We start from the raw sequence: 14360 nt of genomic DNA, 5'->3' as shown, positions 1-14360 counted from the left end.
AACTTTGTGAGCAGTTTACCACATGTAACTGAAGGTAATACAAAGACATTGACACTCTCCTATTCAGCTTCAAAGGGGATATGTGAGAGTTGCCACTATTTTTAAGGTAATGCCCCTACCATCAGAGAGATGTGTTGTTTTATGGAGTAATCATAGGATGGTTTAGGGTTCTTAACTCTGTTGTTACTCCCTGCTCCATCTATGTTCAAAGAAAACCCAAATGTTCTTTTTTTAAAAACTGTTGGGTGCAGGGCTCACCCAAGTGAGAGGACTATCACAATGATACCAGGAAACTGTTTAGTGCCGGTGTGGCTAAATTATGATTTACCTATACCAGAGTACTTTCCTTTTTTGGACTGGAAAAACTGCCCACCTTCAAGATAGATGGAGTAGGTATTTTATTTTTTTTTAAAAATTAATTTTTTGACTGCATTGGGTCTTCGTTGCTGCGCCCAGGCTTTCTCTAGTTGCAGCGAGCAGGGGCTACTCTTCATTGCGGTGCACGGGCTTCTCATTGTGGTGGCTTCTCTTGTTGCGGAGCACGGGCTCTAGGCACACGGGCTTCAGTAGTTGTGGCTCGCGGGCTCTAGAGCGCAGGCTCAGTAGTTGTGGCTCACAGGCTTAGTTGCTCCACGGCATGTGGGATCCTCCCGGACCAGGGCTCGAACCTGTGTCCCCTGCATTGGCAGGCAGATTCCCAACCACTGTACCACCAGGAAAGTCCTGGCGTAGGTATTTTCAAGGGAGAAGATGGATGGATGGAGCTGCTTTATAATTTGGAACATACCTTCTTAGAATGTTGTCCATGTCAGAGAGAAATGGGGATTGTCGGCTATACTGGGACATTATTCAGGAAGGGTTAAGGGTGGAAGACCTGAAATCTGAGCATTCCTGTCTTCCAGCTTTTGCAAAATCAGAACTATGACTTGCACTTTAAAAGCTCTGTGATTGGGCTTCCCTGGTGGCGCAGTGGTTGAGAGTCCGCCTGCCGATGCAGGGGACACGGGTTTGTGCCCCGGTCCGGGAAGATCCCACATGCCGCAGAGCGGCTGGGCCCGTGAGCCATGGCCGCTGAGCCTGCGCGTCTGGAGCCTGTACTCTGCAACGAGAGAGGCCACAACAGTGAGAGGCCCGCATACTGCCCCCCCACCCCTCTGTGATTCATGGGGGGCGCTTATCTATTCTCCCCCCAGCATGATGCATGAGCCTGTGAACCACACTCGAAAGCAGTTTGCAGAATTAAAGTTTTTGAAGACTCATGATAAATCATTGCCATTCTTGTCAAGAAGGTGAAATTTGATTTGTCAGATAACTGCATTGTTATTATTTGTGGAATTCAGAAAGCCCCAAAGGATATTAAAGCCTGTTCTCCAGCCTAATTTTCATTAATACCATTAGCTGTGCTTAGGATAATATCTTCAGCCAGGACATCTACACTAGTCAATCATTTTTTTGGCATTATGGAAATTGCTACTGTTTTGAGGGATAGTGTAATTGATGTACAGTTTCCTGAACCTTCCGATGCTTAAAGCTCAGAATTTTGATTGATGTTTAATAGTTATTGTAGAACTCATGAGAGAAAACGAGACCTTGGCGTGGTGAAGCCTGACTGACGCTTTCACAGCTGTTGCAAGCGTTAAGAAAGTTGTGCTATAAATTGTTTGTAAAAGGGCAGTTGATCATCAATTGTTCCATTTTTTTCTTAAGTTAGTTAAATTAATAAAAGAGAAAAAATATGCTAAGCGACTTAACTATGTAGAGGAAACACAAAGCTGTTTAATTAAGTGTTTAAAGTGATGCTTTTGATGTAGTACATGCAAGACATTTGAGAATTTTCCTGACTCTCCTAAATTGCCAGGTCAGTGGGGATTAAAACAAATGAGCTTTCTGTCTTGATCTCTGCCGATCAGCTTAATATTAAGTGGCTTTGAAAATTTAGGATAAAGCAGTCAAGCTAACCAATCTTTAAATTAGTTTGGTCATTTGTGTAAAAATTACATGTTGTTTCAGCGCTCACAGGCAAATAAAGCAGAATTATGTTTGGTTCTGTTCTTCCCACCAGCACTATGAAGTTGTAGTGTACCTTGTGGAAAATTCTGGGAAGGAGAGGTGACTTGAGAGTTTAAATCATGTTGTGTTTTAAGTTTTCAGTGTTCCTTGTTTTTCTAGTTCATTTGTGATAGTTTTTCTCTCTCAAAGTAATAATCTTTACTTCATGAACTGTCTGTTGTCTCCACAGAAATTAATTGTGATTTTAAAGTTCTAGCCCTAAGACTTTAGGGCAAGGAATAAACCCCCAAGTGACTAAGATTTGTTGCATGTACATGTTAGTAATAGCAAAGAGCAAAATAAAAACAAATATAAAACTTACTAGCTGAGCCATGCACACACACGCACACACCCCACCCTGTTCAGCGTGGATCACTTTAGCAAGCACTGCTGAGCACTTACTGTGTACTAGACCCTGTGCCATTAATGGAGGCAACTCAATGAACAACCTACCCTCAGTGAATTATGTGTCAGCCCAGGAAAGTGTGGCTCTTGAGCCATATTTAGCATGCTGCCTGTTTTTGTATGGCCCCCAAGCTAAGCAAGGATTTTACCTCTTAAAATTGTTTTGAAAAGTCAAAAGAAGAGGAATATATCATGTTACATAAAAGTGATATGCGATTCAAATCTCAGTAGTGTCTGTAAATAAAGTTTTATTGGCATACAGCCACAGTCATTCATTTACGTGGTGTCCACAGCTGCTCTCCCAGGTACAATGCAGAGTTGAATAGTTGTGACAGAGACCATATGGCCTGCAAAGCTGAAAATATTTACCATCTGGCTCTTTACAGAAAAAGGTTATTAACCCCTGATCTAGGTAATCCAAATTATCCTTTCCCAATTCCTTTGTTATCCAAATACTTCTTTCAACTCTCTATTTCACTGCATTGGTATTAGAAGTAATTTTATCCACATTTTACAGATGAGGAAACTGAGGAACAGAGAGGTTCAGATAATTAAGAAACTGCTCATACTTTGTAATAGCGATTATGGCAAGTTGTCATAGAATGTTTTTCTTCAGTCTTTTAATATAAATACAGTGAGGCCATGGATCGTCTTATATATTTTTATATTTCTTTAGCACTGAGGAGAGTCCTGAGCCTCAACGGCATTCTCAATAAGTATTTGTTGTTTGATTGAAATAGCTTATATTAAAAAATACAGTTTTGGTTGCTGTCACGTCAGTCCCAGGACTTCCCTGGAGGTGCAGTGGTTAAGAATCTGCCTGCCAGGGCCTCCCTGGTGGCGCAAGTGGTTGAGAGTCCGCCTGCCGATGCAGGGGATGCGGGTTCGTGCCCCGGTCTGGGAGGATCCCATATGCCGCGGAGCGGCTGGGCCCGTGAGCCATGGCCGCTGAGCCTGCGCGTCCGGAGCCTGCGCGTCCGGAGCCTGTGCTCCGCAACGGGGGAGGCCACGACAGTGAGAGGCCCGCATACCGCAAAAAAAAAAAAAAAAAAAAAAAAAAAAGAATCTGCCTGCCAATGCAGGAGACATGGGTTTGCTACCTGGTCTGGGAAGATCCCACGTGCTGTGGAGCAACAAAGGCTGTGTGTCACAGCTACTGAGCCTGTGCTCTAGAGCCCGTGAGCCACGACTACCGAGCCTGCGCGCCACAACTGCTGAAACCCATGTGCTCTAGGGCCCACGTGCCACAACTACTGAGCCCGCGTGCTGCAACTACTGAAGCCCGGGCGCCTAGAGCCTGTGCTCTATGGCAAGAGAAACCACCTCGATGAGAAGCCCGCCCACTGCAACGAAGAGTAGCCCCTGCTCGCCGCAACTGGAGAAAGCCCGTGCGCAGTGGTGAAGACCCAACACAGCAAAGAAAAAAAAAGTCAGTCCTAATGGATTTTTAAAACAAATTTTATTTATTTATTCATTTATTATTTATTTATTTTGGCTGTGTCGAATCTTAGTTGTAGCACGTGGGATCTTTTTGTTGCGGTGCGTGGGCTTCTCTCTAGTTGTGGCCTGCGGGCTCTAGAGCGCTTTGCCTCTGCAGTTGAGGCCCGTTGCCTCTCTAGTTGTAGTGCGCAGGCTCGGTAAGTGCGGCTCTCAGGCTTAGTTGCCTCGTAGCATGTGGGATCTTACTCCCCTGACCAGGAATCGAACCCGTGTCCCCTGCATTGGAACACGGATTCTTAACCCCTGGACCACCGGGGAAGCCCCAGTCCCAATGGATTTTTTTTGTTGTTGTTTTGTTTTGCGGTACGCGGGTCTCTCACTGTTGTGTCCTCTCCCATTGAGGAGCACAGGCTCCAGACGCGCAGGCTCAGCGGCCATGGCCCACGGGCCCAGCCGCTCCATGGCATGTGGGATCCTCCCGGACGGGGACACGAACCCATGTCCCCTGCATCGGCAGGTGGACTCTCAACCACTGCGCCACCAGGGAAGCCCCTCCCAATGGATTTTAAACATTGCTCCATTTTCCAGAAAGTTCCCTAGGTTCTCAGAAAGTCTCTCTTTTTTCCCTCATTTTATCTCTTTTGGTAAGGTCAGTTTATATGGAAATGTACCTTGACGGGAGCAGCAATGAATGATGTTCTTGGTCATGTGTTAGACTATAACCTTTTATATTTTCTGATACTATTCTTGACATTGATCAGAATGGGTTTATCAACTAAATTACTCATTACATGAATCAATATTTATTGAGCATTGATCACTTGCTATATGCCCGGCACTGTATTCCATGTGGGGGACACAATGGGGATTAAGTGGAATAGGCCATTAGCTTGATTTGAGTAGTATCAGAAAGAAGGTTCTGATAGCTACAGAAACCTCCCTTATAATTTGATTTATCCCTTTGGTTAATGAACTACTCTTTTAAATACAGATACTTCTCCAGAGTTAATACATTAGATTGCTATTAGTCACTCACATCTTATAAATTAGTTTGAGGCCCCAATGACAGCTAATAGGTTAGCTGCCATGAGGGAGTAACAGTTTTGATGGATGAGGAGGGAAGGGGAAGATGACTTTGGGGCACAGTGCATTGCCAAGGAAAGGCCAATTTTGGGTATGATCAGAGAGCAAGTGGTATGAACACACAGGGCCTGCTAGGTACTGGGAGGAATGGATACAGGCAAGAGAAAGGAAGGGAAAACAGAAACCAAGATGGTGAATGCTAAAGGCAACCTTTTCTTTGATCTTTGCTAAGATCAGCTTTCATAGTGTTTCTTGTGTCCATTTTCTGAGGTGTGCAAATAGTGGCCCTCAGAAGAGTCCTCAGAATTTTGGGGGGATTTGAATAGCCTGGATTCTCCTGGCTCATGCTTAGAGTCTGGCTTTGCTCAGGAAATCTTCCACCATGCTCCAAGCGTCTCATGGGCACATCTGTCTCCCCATTGATCACAGGGTTGCTTCAACAACCTTCCTCTCTCACTACGTTGTGTGGCCCCCTGAAACTTGACCTGTGACTAAAAAGAGTGACATTATTCCCCAGGGGAGTTCAGGTATTTGGTTAAGGATGTAATCTGGCCTGGGTTCCCCTAAAAGACCATCAAGATAGGTACAGAACAGTGTTACTCCAGATCCTTGGAAGAAGTCATGTTTCTACTTTCTCTGTATAACCTACAGCCAACATTTATTCATCATGTACTCTGGACCAAGGCATAAAAAAGTGCTTTGTGTGCAATGTCTTCGTGAATCCTTGCAGACAAACCAGTGAAGTATAGGTACTATTTTTTTTTCTCAGGCTATATCTGATGAAAAGGAGATCATGTTAGGATTACATTCAGCTGCAGCTAGTAGAAAACATTATATATAATGCCTCAGACAAATAGGACTTTATTTTCCTCATGTCATAGAGGGGGAAGGGAGGCAGTTCATGCCTGATATGGTGGGCTTCAGATGGCACCAACTCTTCATTCCACCCTCTTTAGCATGTCAATTTCTTCCTCTTGTTTGTTACCCTGTGATTACAAGATGGCTGCCCTATCTCTGCCATTGCATCAGCATTGCAGGAAGGAGGAAGAGGAAAGGCTAAAGCAGTGGTTCTTACCCAGCAGGCAGTTTTGCCCCTAGGGGACATTTGGCAATGTCTGAAGACATTTGGTTGTCACGAGTTGTGAGGTGGTGTTGCTAGTGGCATCTAGTATGTAGAAACCAAAGATGCTTCTAAACATCCTACAGTCTACAGGACAGCTCCCACAATAAGAATTACCTGGCCCCAAATGTCAGTATTGCTAAGGTTGAGAAACTGTGGACTGCAGGCAGAGGGCACATGCCAGCTGAGTCTTCGTCTTTTAAAACAGATTCCTGGGAGTGCAACAAGGACTTTTGGTTATGTGTCATTGGCCAAAATCTCATCCCGTAGCCAACTGTAACTGCAAAGGAAGTTGGGTGATGCAGCTGTTTTTTGTTGGGTCCATTGTCATCCTGAGAAGAACTGGGGTCTGATAGTAAGCAAGGGAAAGGAATGTGGATATTGGATATATAATAGGCAGTATTTGCTTCAGAAAAGTTAAGTACTTTGCTCAGGGTCACACAGGTAGTAAAGATCATTTGAGCCTCCTTTATTGAGGAAGAAGGTCCAGTTGTCATGTGCAGCCCTTTCTGAAGGTCTGTGTGAATAAGGGATAGAAATGCATGCACTGGTTATGGAAGACTCTGGAGTTTTTGATCAGCCATAAGCAGACTGGGAAATATTTCTTGCAGGATATAACATGCAGTCTGTTTTTTATTTATCCCACTGTTCTCTCAGTGTTTGCAGTGGAACTTGCCTTTCCTTCTTGTCCTTATAACCCATGGAGTAATTGATTTCAGGCCTGCTTCACTAGTGCTTTTCCCTTCACAAGCCATCAAGCTATTGGTGCTTCATTTCTTCCATTCTGAAAAAATTAAAAAGTGATGTGATCATTATTTGCTTTAAAGGGTATATCAGAGTTTATTCAGGAAAATGGGTGCCCTTCTAAGTGTGTCAAGCGGAAAGATGTTTAATATGGGGATTTGGAGGCTTATGCAGTCATCAGGAGGGCTGGGGAGTGAAGGGCAGAGCCTGCCAGTGGTCTCTGCTGCCCGCACACGAAAGGGCTCTTCTCAGGAGAATGCTTGGAAGCTGCTGGCAAAACTCTTTATCTGCTGTCTGCAGATGCCCATGTGCCTGCCCATAGCTACCAGCAGCGAGTGGATAAATAGTGTCTCCTCCGCTACTTTTCCAGTCTCCTATGAGTGCTTCTCATTCACAGAGTCTAACCTGCAGTCATGTCCCATGGGGTTTTGGGAGATGTAGTTCTGAGGCTTCTCAGGGAAGAATGTAGAACGTGGTGGGGTGGGATGATGTGGACGTGACAACAGACTGTCTGGCAGAAGGAGCATTTGGGTTTGAATAGAGGCATAACAACACAGCACATTTTTGGGGAAGGAGAGTATTCTTTTCAGATGTTGGCAGTGTTGCTACTAGTATTATTTATCTTTGTGTTCTTAGCTGAATAGAGATTCTTTGTATCATCATTCTGGCTCTCTTCAAGTCATGGTGTTGCTAAATAAATAATAAAAAAGGATTCAGTGACCTGCATATACAGTGCAGAAGGTAATATACTCTGTGCAGCTCTATAGTGCAGTGGGGGTCCCAGAGTGTGAGGTTTGAAAAACAATCCATGATTCACCAGCATGCTCCGGAAAGACCAGGGTTCAGAAAACAATTGTGGATGACTCAACTTGTATATTTCTTTCTTTTTTTTTGAGACTATCTGGAGCTCTTTGTTATAGTTATTATGTATATGACTTGTGGCGAGCTAAGTATAGTGAAGAATTAAATACGAGGGAAGTAACAGAACAATCTCGGAACGAGGTAACCTGTAGACATATGATGTATTGTTTGGTGTTGGGGGCGAGTTGTAACCTCTGGTTATCCGCTCTTTGGGTCATATCAGGCTTTCAGTGTAACTCACAGGGTTTTGAAGGCAAAATTTGATCTGTGCTATATTTGAGGCTCTGGAACAGCAAAACCCATTATGACTGTGTCCTGCGGCACTTGTAAAATCCTCTCTGAGTCTTGAGTTTCAAGTTTCTGCTGATATTTAATATTTGAATTATCTCAGGGCAGATAAGGAAAACATACTATCTTACCCTATTTATTTCTTGAGTGAGGAAAATTGGAAGGGACTGAGGAAAAAACTCATTCCTAAGAGCAGTGTACAAAGGTCACTGGTTTTTGCTTTGCTGGAATAAAACCGATGTGTTTGGGGTTGCCTGGTGTCTTCTGTTGGGACTGCTTGAGGCAGAGCTGGAGACGAGGATTTGTGCGCAGACGATGTATGATTTATTCAGCAAGTGCTCCCAGGAGAAACCAGCGAGGGAATGAGGGAAGCCGGACTGGGAAGGGTGAGAGACGGACCAGGGTGCCATTTCAGGGGAAGTCTCAGATAGCCTGATCCAGTGGGGATCTCCAGAGGGCAAATTATACCTCACATTGTGTCGTGAATTGAAGCAAAGGAGCTGGACTTTCGCATTCCTGCTACAGGCAGTCATTGGCTGAGGGCTGCTGGGATGGCAGTGGAGAAGGGGCCCACGGCAGATAAACTCCCAGGAGGAAACTGTTTTGAGTGCAGGCAAGGTGTCCTAGTACCCCTAGGGCAGGCCTTCAGTCTCAGGTGCTGGCCATTAGAAAGGAAAAATAACACAGATGCTGGGGAGGGATATGCTGAGGTGATAAAAGGGATCCCAGGGGATCTGGGCAGAGGCCTGACACTGTGCTTACTCTTTGAGTAAGCTGTTCTTTTGTTTTTGTGAAACCCTGAATCTGGGGAGAGGAGAGAGACAAAGTTTCTTGAGAGCAAGGGTTGGCAAACCTTTTCTTTAAAGTGCTAGAGAGTAAATATTTGAGGCTTTGTGAGCCAAAGGGTTTCTGTCCCAACTATTTAACTCTGCTGTTGTAGTGCAAAAGCAGCCATAGATTACATGTAAATGAATGGGCGTGGCTGTGTTCCAATGAAACTTTATTTATAGAAACAGATTTGGGGTTGGGAGCCGGGGCAGAGAGTAGATTTGGCTCATAGGCCACAGTTTGCCAGTCCCTGCTGTGGAGGCTCCTTGTGTGTGCCTATTTTTCCTTTATCCATTGCCTATAAACTGTAAAACAGGGAATAAGTAGTATGTCTATCAAAAGGATGGTTGTGATGCATCTTAAAGTAGTCTGGACTCCCTACCTCCAATTTTTCTGGTATCCTGGCCATCATTCACGGAGTTGCACAGATAATTTCGCTGGAGGGTGACTCATCTCATTTTATTCCTGCTAAAAATATTTAGTTCTCTCTTGTCTGTAAAACAAAATATAGACTCTTAGCATGGCATTCAGGAATCCCTGTGATGTGGCCAAAGCTGGCTTTCTTGCATTGTTTTCTGTGTCCACCCCTTGTGCTTTCTTCTCCAGCTACAGGAAACTACTCACCATCTCTCTGATGTGCTCTTTGTTTTTCGTCTCCCTGACTTTGCCCCTGCTGTTTGCTCTCCTGGAATGTCCTTCCTCTCAGCTCTGCATTTTGAAATCCCATCCATTCTCTAAGACTCAGTTTGGTCATCTTCTCCATTAAGCATTTTCCCCATGAGAAAATAATCTCTGCTATGGACTTTGATAACAATATTGTCTATAAATAAAATTATTTATAGACAATATTGTCTATATCTAAACCTTTATTTATCTTGTATTATATACTTATTTGCTACATTCACTGTGCTTTTAGTATGCTGAGGGCAGGGACCCACTTAGATTTTTTTTTGCCCTTCACAGTCGGTTACATATAGTAGATATTCAGTAAACGGAGTTTTCAGATGAAGGCTGCATTCCTGTGTCCTTTGATTATTAATGACTTAAGTGCTGAAACTCTGACATCATTTTTCTTTTTCCTTTTTATAGGCAAGAGCTGTTTTGGCAAAAGTTGGCTATCCTGAATTTATAATGAATGATACTCATGTTAATGAAGACCTCAAGGCAGTAAGTGCTAAATTTGCTGTATTTTTTTTCAGGCAAGTTTTACTGGCCTCGGCCTTTCAGCTAACCCAAGTCCAGGCAGTTAAATCTGGTGGTGCCAAAAAGCACCAACTTTTGATTCATTCCTTGGCTAGATATCAGCCTCATTATGTCAGGCATATCACAAGATGTAGAGCAGATTCAAAATAAAGGAAGTGTCAGAAAGAGTGTGTAGCTGAGTGGGTACCATAAAGCAAATGGACTTGGATTTGGTCTACTTTGATCATAAAGGAAAGAATTAAGCAAATTGAGTATTTTACAATTAGTGAGCATGTTCTAATGGTGAATGTGTGATGTTTGTTGTTAAACAGTCTTTATGTGCTTCATTCATATTAAATGACCAGTAATAAATCTTGCCTGTTGGAAGTTAACTTCATTAAACTTTATGAGTGTTTTGGCAAACTAAGTGCATATACATATGACTCTATAATTTATTGTGAGTTGGATTGTATATTTGCAGTAAGTTACTGATGGAGGAATAGTAATTCTTTTTTATTCCAGTATTTTGGGACATATATTTTCCAGTAGATACATTCATTACAGGCCTTTCTAATTATAACCACTGTTATTTTCCTTCCTACAGATAGTTCTGGTAAAGAACTTTTCTTCCTCACAAAAACCCCTGTTTTTATCATTCACTAGATTTCCTGGAAAAAGTAGTTTTTTGGAATTCACTGAATAACAGTGGTTCTGAGGTATAGCTCTTTCCTGAAACTGTGATTTAATAAGTTGCATATCTGTAAGCAATCCTAGCTTTATAGATGAACATTGGAATTTTATAAGATGATTCAAAAGTGAGTGAAAGCATTAATTAGAAAGTTTCTCAGTTGGGCTCCAAGATATAGCCTTCCAAAGTATTGATCCAGTTGCTGTGGAGGAAAATAATTGTGCTTCACAGTATCCCAAAGCTCAGACAGCCCATCTTATTATACATTGTTTTGATCCTGAAAAAATCTCACTATTAGCATCATAATTAAAGATACTGACACATTTGCCACGTTCATGTACATTATCTTTTAAGCCCCACACTGATCCTGTGAAATAGATGGTGTTTATCCCCATCTCGCAGAAAAGGACATAGGGACTCAAAGAAGTTAGGTGATTTCCTCAGTGCCATGCCAAGCGTCAGAGCCAGGACTGAAATCTGGGCCCAGGAAGCTCTACTTGTAATCAGAGAAGGGGTTTTGCAGGGTTCTTGTCAGGCAGCTCTGCTGGAGGAACAGAGGAGTGAGGTGAAGAGTGGGTGGGAACTGCTTTCCCAGAGCTGGTTGGGATGGGATGAGTGAAGAGAAGGGAGGTCATACTGTTAGGTGACGAAGAAGTGATTCTGCCTCTTCCACTTGCTAGTTGTTTGATCTTCTGCAGGTTATTTAACTTCAGTTAGCATTCCTTTGATTATCTGGATACTGGAGATAATAATAACCAAGTCTTAGTATTTTTGAGAAGATTAAATGAGATTGTATAAATGTAAAAGCACCTAGCATAATGTGTGGCACATAAGTCGTCTCCCCATAAATGATAGCTATAACTTTGTTCATCAGTATGAGTGCTATTGCTGCTAAGAAGGGCATCACCAGGGCACAAAGTACCTCAGCAGTAGAACCTGGATAATTACATGTGATTGGCAGATACTTGAAGAATGCGGGTGAGAATTTGAGAGGCAGTTTGGTGTAGTGGTTATGAACATGGACCCTGGAATCAAAGTGTCTGGAATTAAATCCCCATTCTGCCATTTCCTAGCTGTGCAACCTAGGGTAGGTTATGCCACCTCTCTGTGCCTCAGTTTCTTCATATCAAAATGGAGATAGTAATAATCCCTCCCTTATAGGGCTGCTATGAGGATCAGGTAAGTTAACATACTTAAAGTATGTAGAACTGACCCTGGCACAGAGTAAGCACACTGTTAAGTATTAGTTATGGCTTCTTCAATTTTTCACTTATGATAGTAAATTATTTTGGTTTGGAAATGAACACATGCACTATCCATGTGCCTGAAATTGATTTAAGAGGCTATACAGATGGAACAGTCTCAGGCCTTAATCAAATAAGATAGCATTCAGGGCTCACTCACGGTGTTTAGTTGATCAAGTTTTGTTGGCAGTCTGCTGCTGTTTAAAGTGAATGCCCCCAATTTAAGGATTCAATAAATGTAGTATCTTTTGTGAAAAGAAACCAGACGCCAAACAGGATGCAGTGTTAGGTGTATTTCCTCATGTCTCCAGGGCCTGAACTGAAGCCATTATATACCAAAATTTTTAAGTACTTTTGTGAAGAAATGGCTTTCACCCAACTCATTGCCGAAGCAGACACAATTACACCCAAGAGTTTCTAACAGTTTAAAAAAGACAGACAGTGAAAAAAATCCAAATACATGAAGTAAAAGTACATTCATGATCAGAAACTGATAGAGAAAATGAATAAAACCCAACCGGAAAATAGGTAAAGGATGCTTGATGTGACAGTAATAGTGTCACCGAGGTTAATAGCAAAAGGACTAAAGTGTTGCTGATACACACGGGGAGTGTGTTTTCAGTTTTGAGGACTACTGTTGGGCTTATGAGAAATTTCTGGTAATACAAGCTCTGAGCATGACAGGCTGTTACAAATGAAAAACAGCTTACTTTATCTGATGCAAGTGAAGGTGTGATTCATCAGGTACAAACACAAAAGGAAAGAGGATAGAGATTGGGGAATGGATTAGATGAAGGTCAAGGGAAAGGCTGAAAACTCAAGTTGGGCTCTTATGGAGATAAGAGCAAATGGAAAAGAACTTAAGAGGCAGATACAAAGAATTAGAAAAAAATTTTTTTTCTCTTAGGATGACAGGGTAAACTGAGATAACCAGCAAAATATTGCTGAACACAACAGTCTTTCTGTAGTCTTTGAAAAGAACAAGAAAAAGGATGTGCCCTTTATCTGAGCCCCCAGTAGCATGCAGGAAAGCCTATTAGTTAGCCTAAAAAGATAGGCATCAGTCCACGTTCAGACAAACCTTTTAAGGTGTACCTTCACTGCTCTTTGTTTGATGGAGACAGATGCAAGAGTGAGTTGATACCAATTTTGGGAAGATTTCTGTATCAGCCAGGAAAACCAAACCGCATCAGGTATTTCAAAGAGAGGAGATATAATACAGGAAATAGGTTGGGAGGCAAAAATCAGGAAGGCGAGGTAAACCAGAGATTAATAACTTTTTTAGGAAGCAGTTACCACCCCTGTGTCTAGGGACACAAAAGGGAGGAGGTGGTCGTACCATTGCTTTCGAGAGCAGATGAGGAACTGCCACTCCAGAGCGGAGCTGGGGCTGTGGAAGAGGGACTGACGATTCTTCCAGAGTCATTGTCGGAAGAAGAAAGAGGAGAGAGAGGGAATGAAAGAGAAAAAATACAGCATCCTTTCCCCTCCTGCCACCTGCTGATTTCCGCCAGTGCCTCCTATTGGCAGGAAGCCGACCGCAGTGGAGCCTGGGAAACATGGTTTTCAGATTCACAGCCTAGCATTATATTATAGAACGGAGTACAAGGGTGGGCATGTATGTGAGAGACAGTAGGTAAATACTTGACCCCATTAGGCACGTCACTTATTGCCAAAACCAATGGAAAATTGCAGTAGGAGCTAAAGTCAGAATCACACCTGGCCTCCATTTACTTAGGAGAACTGGATGTGGGTAATTTTTCAGAAAAGATCAATGTTTCTGGTGAGTGATACATACATCAACATAAATATGCACATGGAGATATGTAGATAATATGTGAACCCACATAATATTCTTTGGGGCGGGTCTTGGTCTGCTCTTGCTCGTGGAACACTTGTGTGTTTATGTGTGTATATGTTGTTTGTCCGCATAAATGACAGAGAGTGCTGCTGCCACTGTGCAAGAGTGAGGTGATGGTTAGGTGGAATGCTCCAGAAAAACAGGGTGTTAAAATATTGAAATAATTCTGTACTACTTGGTAAAAACAAAATGAAACATTGCCGCCAGTTCTCTCAAGTGATCTCTGACCCCCCATGACCATGGAGAGCAAGAGTGGGCACTGGAGGGAGGTGCACTGATGCCCACCGGCCTTCTAGCCAGTCCTCCGTAACTCCCGCACACGAACGTGGGACACGAAGTCCCATCTTCATGTTCCACTGGCCGCAGCAGACCAAGACCTCCGCTTACCCCCGGTGGTGGCAGCAGGGCACCTGGTTTCATCTGGTTCCTGGTTGGTGCCAGTTGGTGCTCCCTCAGTCACCCTTATGTGAATGCCTGTGGGAACTGTATCTTCCACAGTGTTCTGTATACTTAGGTTGTTAAACAGTTTGAACACCACTCCGTATGTAGGTGTGTATATATGTATAC

The 14360-nt window shown here is 43.0% G+C and overlaps 1 protein-coding gene across 1 annotated transcript in view; it reads left to right on the top strand.

Annotated features, from left to right (window-relative positions):
- Positions 1-14360, top strand: part of PHEX (phosphate regulating endopeptidase X-linked) — a 197259-nt gene that overhangs the window by 120959 nt on the left and 61940 nt on the right. The window contains exon 13 of the mRNA XM_060087064.1: positions 9908-9985. Within this exon, the coding sequence (XP_059943047.1) occupies positions 9908-9985 (78 nt within the window). The remainder of the gene's footprint in view (positions 1-9907; positions 9986-14360) is intronic.

Source organism: Mesoplodon densirostris, chromosome X, assembly GCF_025265405.1.
Source record: "Mesoplodon densirostris isolate mMesDen1 chromosome X, mMesDen1 primary haplotype, whole genome shotgun sequence".
Lineage (NCBI taxonomy): Eukaryota > Metazoa > Chordata > Mammalia > Artiodactyla > Ziphiidae > Mesoplodon > Mesoplodon densirostris.
Note: the sequence above shows the minus strand (reverse complement) of the source record. Positions and strands in the feature narration are given on the sequence as shown.